The sequence below is a fragment of the Centruroides vittatus genome, unplaced genomic scaffold, assembly GCF_030686945.1.
Source record: "Centruroides vittatus isolate TY-2023 unplaced genomic scaffold, ASM3068694v2 contig_577, whole genome shotgun sequence".
In the NCBI taxonomy this organism is placed as follows: Eukaryota; Metazoa; Arthropoda; class Arachnida; order Scorpiones; family Buthidae; genus Centruroides; species Centruroides vittatus.
The window spans coordinates 1405344-1413302 of NW_027122345.1; the positions used below are offsets into that span (position 1 = coordinate 1405344).

The following is a 7959-nucleotide window of genomic DNA, read 5'->3' on the forward strand; positions in this document are numbered from 1 at the left end:
CAGACACAAGTTCGTATTTTTCCTTCAGCGTCAGCGTTGTTGGCTTTCCGACACTCATTTCTGACAGAAATGTGAAACACGTGCTACAAATAACGCATGACATGAGAAAATGCAAAATCGGATTCTGCTGTGACGTTGATATAGATTGTATATTTTCTTTTTGTTTATCTGTTTTTTATTTTATATATAAAAATACATAAAATGTTCAGGAATTTTTATTAATATGTATATATTAATAAGTCGACTCCCCTCCTGAAAAAAATGAGTTCACACCGCACTGTGCGGTGTGAACTCATTTTTTTCAGGAGGGGAGTCGACTTATCAGACGTCTAAACGAGTGCGGGACAGCAAAAGTATGTCGATTTATCCAGTGGTGTCGAGTAAACCAAAGTTTTTTAATATTAATGCCTATGTAAGTCGGCCAGGACCACACAGAAAACTGACTATTTAACTGACGGTGTCGAGTTATACCTATAACGACTTATGCGGATTCGCTCGACTATATATATACAGGGTGGGCCAACGAAAACGAAACGGCAGAGTGTTCGTGTTCGTCCAAGCAAATCGCTCGGACAGGTCGATTTTATTCTCAAGGGGACATCTTTTGCAATAAAGTTTTTGCGATTCTGAATACAACAGACAACAAAAAATTTTAAAAACTCATTTATTTTGTATTAACTAAACGAAGATTTATTTCGAAAAAAAAATGTTTGTTTAGTTAATATTCAGATTCGCAAAAACTTTATTGCATAAGATGTCCCCTCGAGAATAAAATTCGACCTGTCCGAGCGATTTGCTTGGACGAACACGAACACTCTGCCGTTTCGTTTTCGTTGGCCCACCCTGTATAATCAAGATCTGATATTTTCTTACTGTCATTAATTTGTTTTGAAAGATAATACTGTATATTGTTTCTGAATGGAGACCTCAGATTGGAGGGGGTTTTTTTTATTTTTGAAAGATGGTTCTTTTAGGAAAATTTTAAACAGTAGTAAACACAATGCACCTCAAATATTTTGAAACTACAATTTATCCGTAATACATAGAATCCATAATTACTATTTATGAAACTTATTACAATACATGGAGATTTCAAAGCCGGTTGAATCATTTTAATGATAACTTGATTGATTTTTTAAAAAGTTTAGGCACAGAGAGATTAAAGTCATATAATACAAAGGTTAGTATCTACATACAATCATGGAACACCGGGGATGTAAACCACACTTTTGGGAACCTCTTATCGGTGTTGGACGCAAAACGAAAAATCTTCGTTAACGTTTTCGAACTTGTTAGTTCTTCTTCAGACGGTAAAAAACGAGGAACGCAGATCGAATAATGGAACGAGTTATTTTTAAACCGAAATCGAATGCTTCACGATGCAGCTGGTCAGACATGCGCATACGGTGCGAGTAGATGGCGATTAAAGGTCGGTGTTGATGAGGGTCTGCCAGGCGGTGGACAAATTGAGTTCCTCTTTATAGTTAATGCAGGTGGTGGTGCGGCTGTGTTTGTAAATGGAGATAGCCTCCAACCACCTCAGGTGTTCAGGGTGAGGCGATGTGATAAGCCTGGCTTATCATCACATCGCCTCAGAACTAACAAGTTCGAAAATGTTAACGAAGATTTTTCGTTTTGCGTCCAACACCGATAAGAGGTTCCCAAAAGTGTGGTATACAAGGTTAATAAGCATTGCCGATTTTCTGGTATTAATTTTACATTAACGACTAAATATGACATACTCTGAGTCTGAGGATGCTCTGAGTGGGGATTGCTTTATAAATTGCATCTATAGGATGCAATTTATAAAGCAATCCCCACATACTCTCTGAATTAGGAATCTTTCACAACATTACTTCTATTGATCTGTAAAGGATGTTTGCAAACATGTAAATGCTGTTTATAAATTCAAGGGCGTCGCCAGCCAATGGGCCAGGGGGAGCAAGATGATATAAACTGATAGAAGATATGAATTGTATGTAGGTAAAATAAACACGATTCATAAATTTTAAGAAGCTTAAGATTATTTTAATTAAAACATAATCTTCTTGGGTTTTTGGTGAATTTTTCTACTACTTTATTATTAAAATCCTTTATGTTCTCATTGATGATCTTTCTATGGACACTCATCATAGCAAGACCGTTGAGGCGACTTTCCACCATGGTACTTCTTAGCCAGGTTTTCATCCGTCTCAGGCTGCTAAAGGATCGCTCTACAGTACACGTTGTGCACGGTAGTCATCAAAATTTTTAGCGCTTTACTCGTTTCGGGAAAGAAAGTTTTCGTTTCTTTTAGAACATCCACAACGGCCAGCTCAGTTACATTGGGTTTATCCTGCCACAATTGTTGCCGCAGTTCAATTTCGTATTTTATGTTTGGTAAATCATAAAATTGAGAGAAAGTTTGGCAAGCTTTTGTGAGACTTTCCATGGACATGGTTTGCATTTGCGCCGGGTGTAATTTAGATAATGCGAATGGTGGAGTATTTTCTTTTGCAAATCGTCCTTTAAGAGAATTAATAATGGAGTCCAGGTATGGTATTATTAAAGACCTTTTCCAGTATTCTGAAGGACTTCTTGCTGGATGGTTGCTTCGATAACTTTGTCTTCCAAAAATGCACGGCACTGATGTCATGTCCTCCTCCAGTCCGAGTGTTTTTGCAATGACAAAAGCATCCCTTAAAATTTCATCTGTGACTTTATCGGCATCATTGTGGTGTCTTTTAAGCAATTGCATAATGTTCTTAATGTGCTGCGAGGCCTCGATCGGGTCCAAAGTTACAGACTGGAGTACGTTTACCACGGGTTCCATCAAAACCGAGTATTTGGCTATCAACAAAAGGCACAGAATAAACGAAACTCTTGAAGCGGCGGCACGGAGCTGGAATGCATGATTTCGAGTCGCACTGTTTCCATCACGCGATAAAGTTTCTAAGGCCTCCATTATAACATGAAAATTATCCTTAAAAACTCTGATGGTTTTATGTTTCTCGCTCCACCTTGTTTCGCAGAGCGTGGAAATATTAGGTATTAACTTCCTCCTCAAAATTGATTCCCGAAAAAATGAAATAATGTCTTTCGTGGTTCCTATGGTGTACCGAATTTCAGTCAAAGCATTGAGATCATTGATTACTAGATTTAGTTTGTGCGAAAGAACAAAGCTTCAGTGTATTTTTTGCGTAAGATTGCTTGTACACCACCTTCTTTTCCAGACATTGTCGAACAACCATCAAATCCTAATCCAACGCATTTTACTGGTATAAGTTCTTCTTTTGTCAAAAATTCATCAATGGTTTGTGCGATAGATTTTGCATCCAGACCTTTTAGCTCAACAAATCTAACAAACACTTCTTGGACTTCGTTGTTTTTCTCATGAAAATAACGCAGTCCAATAGATAACTGTTCTGTTCCAGAAATGTCAGCTGTTTCGTCTGCTAATACACTATTCGCTTGTGCCAACGATCGATCTGACATCTACCAGTGTTAGCGCGAACTACATAATGGCGACTACTATGGGTATAATGTATGTCTGTGGACAGTAAGAATTAGAAAGTATTTAACCTACAATGGTAAATAATAAGTATTGCTGTGTATTTGGATGCAAGTCTAAAGGTACATCAAACTCAGTACATATGCACACATTCCCAAAAGATAAATTACTGAGAAAAAAGTGGGAAATAAAACTAAAGTTAGGAAAGCAATCAACGAAATCTATGTACATTTGCAGTTTGCATTTTGACAAAGACGATTACTATTTGCCAGGTAATAAAAACATTTCTTATAAGTATATTTTAACTGTTATCACATATGGTACTTACGTTTTCATAGGTTTACCATGTGCTCGGCATTATTTAAAACCTAATTCGTATCCGACTAAAAACATACCGATAAGGAAGTTTGATACAACCACCTCAAAACAGATTGCTGAGCAAAGGTCCATTCGTGCCCAAAAAAGACAAGAAATACGGAATAAAGGTTTGTTTCTTAATTTTGTCAGATGCATTTCTTTAATAACGCTATACCAAAACAAGATCTTATAATGATTGAAATCACTAAATTTTTAGGTTTGGAACCGGCAAATAAGAAAACTATCAAGGAAAAATCTACGTATCAATCTAATAATGACACCAACATTTTGGAATTGTCACAGCCCAGTACATCCTGGTCTAAATCATCTATTGACTGCTGTGCATGCACAGATCAACAAATGACATCACAAATAGAGGAGGATGAAGATATGACATCAGTATCACAAGCAGAAAAAGATGCAGCTACAGCACTCTTAAATTTAAGTGAAAAATCCAACATTCAGGAGGAGAGGGATATTTTGATGGAAAAAGGAATTCAAGTGAATACACTTTTAGATTCAACCTTAAAATTTACTGTGTTTGACTTAATAAAATCAGACAATGAATTGAATATTCTCACAGGTTTAAACAGTTTTAAAATGCTTGATACCATCTCTGCCTGTGTTAGTGAGTTGCAGTCCAACAATACTGCTTATAAGCCTACTACAATATCTACTAAAGTCCAAATTGTTCTTGTTATGATGAAGTTAAAACTGGCCTTGCCCTTTGCTTGTGTTTCAGTTTTATTTCAAATTTCCATGACAACATGTAGAAGAATATTTTTCAATATTATTGCTTATCTGAGTCAAGTATTAGGTGCTGCGATTGTGTGGCCTTCCAAAGAAGAGATAATGAAAAACTTACCTTTGTGCTTTCAAAAATACAGCAAAGTTCGTGTGATTTTGGACTGCACTGAAGTTTTGGTTGAAAAACCAAAGTGTATTAGTTGCAGAATATTAACTTATTCCCATTACTATGGTAAGCATACTGTTAAAGTATTAGTTGGAATTGCCCCATCTGGTCTTATCACCTATTTAAGTAAAGCATATGGAGGTAGGGCATCTGACAAAGCCATATTTGAGGAATCAAATTTGTTAAATTTACTGGATCCTTATGCAGATCAAGTAATGACGGATAAAGGTTTTCATATAGAAGATGCTTGTTCTGCTAGAGCTATTGGTTTAGTACGTCCACCGTTTGTAAGAAAGCAAAATCAGTTAAGTAAGCATGATGCACTGGAGACTGCAGAAATAGCAAAGGCCAGGGTACATGTTGAACGTGCTATTCAGAGAATGAAACTATTTGCTATTTTAAAACAAAAATTAGACTGGACTTTACTGCCACATATTGACAAAATTCTAACCATTATTTGTGGTGTGGTAAATTTATCTAGACCAATATTGGGTGATGACAAATTTTGAAGAGTGGTGTGAGCATTTTCATTTTGACCCTATATAATGAAGCAGTATTAAACAGCAATTTAATACTGTTTTTATAATCTTATAGTTAATAAGGCTTACTCATTTTTGTTTTTCAATTTTTGTATGATAAAGAACTCAAACACTAGTTAGGACAAAACATTTTATTCCAAAACAAAACATAACATAACATGTTTTATAAAATTATTAGTACTTAACTCTCTATAATTATTTTGCATAAATCTGTAAGAAAATATCTTTCTTTGCAAATTATGAATAAAATACTGAATAAAAGAAAATGACTTTATTTTAATTTGTGTATTTGTTTAATTGGGTGCTAATATTGTTATAAGTTAATAAAATTCAAAGTAATGTGTATTTTCTTCTAAAAGTGATTTCTGATGGAAAAAGCAAGATTGTATTTAAGAATTATGACTGCATAGGTAAGGAAAAATAATTTTGGTAAAATCATTTAGTAGCTTTTCTGTCAATTTATAAATAAAACTATAGTCTGCTAAAACTTCAAGGGTTTTAAGGGTTTGGTCTTTACTACTGAATATTACAAAATCACATGAATTTAAATTTAATATAGCCAAACCTAATTGTACCTGTCCATAATACTTGTGATTTTTTTTAAGCTGTAATTGCCATGCCCATCGTGTACTATATACTTAAGAGATTGCACCATTTCTTCTGCAGATTTTTCTGCACCAATTTTGGGGCACTTTACTTCAAGCAGCTTGATAGGTTTTTCATCGTTAAATACAATCCCATCAGGAGAAAATGCAAAACATGTCAGTAATGGTGAAATTATCAAACCAAACTGTTTGACATCACAACCATAGAGTGTTCCATACAATGTGAGTGCTGTTTTTTCCCACTTTTTACCATACTCTGTATTTTCATTTCCCTTAAATTTGCTTCTAAATATATTTGTTAACTTCTTTTCCCAGTCTGCATTTTTCCTCCTTCCATAAGTATATAGTTCATAGCACACTGATCCTGTCACTCTAATACTTCTTTCTTTCTTCCATAAATCATTATTTTGTTCCATTGTCAAGTGGCAAATGTTTTCTATCTCTCTCTTATTTTTGTATATATTTTCTCTGTAGTACATTGAATCCTGAATAGGCATAAGATGATCACTTATATTAGGCAAATATTTATTACAGTCCATACAGTGTTCAATTACTTTTAATATTGACCAATGTGGTGCAATATTATCAGCTGAACTTTGTACAGCTTTGGCTACTAAGCATTTTCTTCCAATTGAATGCTTTGCTAAAGCAGAATCAGGCAACTCTTGAAAAAATCGTTCTCTGATAGCATCTCTTTGGCTTTCATTTAATGAAAGAATTTCTGTTTCCTTTGTCTGGACATGGCACAAATTTTCAACTTTACAAGCTCCATATCTCCCATCAGACCTGCTTAACATTTTGCTCCAATACTGCTCAAGATCAGTACAACTCAGATCTTCCAAAGTATTACCATACCTGCAAGAGAAAAGTACTTATTTATATCTTCATGCCGATACAACTAACCTATTAGTTAAATATTTGAGTGTTTTACCTGTTTACATGAAGCAGTGTCCCTATTGAATGCTTACAGTATCCTGCTTCTCCTGCTATGCAAGTACACTTTATAGATGTCATCAAATATTTATTGAGTTCTGAACTCCAATTGATATTTAACGTAATTTCGTGAGGTTTCTTTGAAACAATACTAGATAAGCAGAGAGCGAAAACTTCTATTTCGACTGGGCAACCATCGTCGTCATTTGTCTTATATATTTTTTCTTTAATGCCACAGCAAATTATCTGTTTTAGCATTTCCTCTCCTTCTATAAGACATCTTTTTCTATCACCCACATATTCTAAAATGTCACAAAGTGAAATCATTATGGTATTAATCCTAGTTGATTTCGTAGCTGTTTATATCGGACAAGAATGCGGATAAAACGTTTTCACTATAGAGAGAAAAGTTAACACACAAGTGACTCGCGTTTGTAATTTCTATGTTGACAGGCACGCTATACCTTTTGTGGCAGCCATCTTAGTCGATTCATACGCCACCTACAGTTAGTGGCACAAGCGAATATGCTTCTGCTTCTTTTACTTCTTTTATAATATCTTCCTTATTATAGAAAAGATATGTCACTTTATGATTTAAAAAAATTATATTTATTACAAATGCATGGCATCGTTTTTACATTCAACGTAAACACGCATAGGTGTGCGTTTCAGGTCGCATCGCGCGGGAATTATAAATCGGGCAATAAATGACTTAGCATTTAAATAATTTTTTTCGCATGTCTAGGGAGGGGCAACTGCCCCTCTGCCCCCCTCTGGCGACACCCTTGTATAAATTACATGCGGGTCATTTCCAACATATTCTGTAACAATATGAAGAAAAAGTATTTCAGTCGTTATCTGTAGCTGTACAATGAATTTTTTATCATCCTCTACATGAATGGTTATCATGATGTAATGATAAGCCGTAATCAAATTATTTTTTATTTTCTTGATAGATTGATTTTAATAATCGTTTATTCAACTGCTCGAGACTGTTATAAATATTAATTTTCAACAAATTGATAACTTTTTTATTGTTAGCATTTTAACAAAGTAAAATTTCATTAAAAAAATATTTTTTAATTTTTTGACAAATTCACAAAAAAGAGACTACATTTTTTG

At 34.6% G+C, this 7959-nt stretch overlaps 1 protein-coding gene across 1 annotated transcript; it reads left to right on the forward strand.

Moving 5' to 3' along the window:
• Window positions 1-3493: 3493 nt before the first annotated feature.
• Window positions 3494-5441, forward strand: LOC136979069 (uncharacterized). Its single transcript, XM_067274968.1, has 2 exons — window positions 3494-3975; window positions 4065-5441. Exons 1-2 carry the CDS (start codon window positions 3567-3569, stop codon window positions 5267-5269), a joined length of 1614 nt encoding a protein of 537 aa, XP_067131069.1. The 5' UTR covers window positions 3494-3566; the 3' UTR covers window positions 5270-5441.
• Window positions 5442-7959: the final 2518 nt, after the last annotated feature.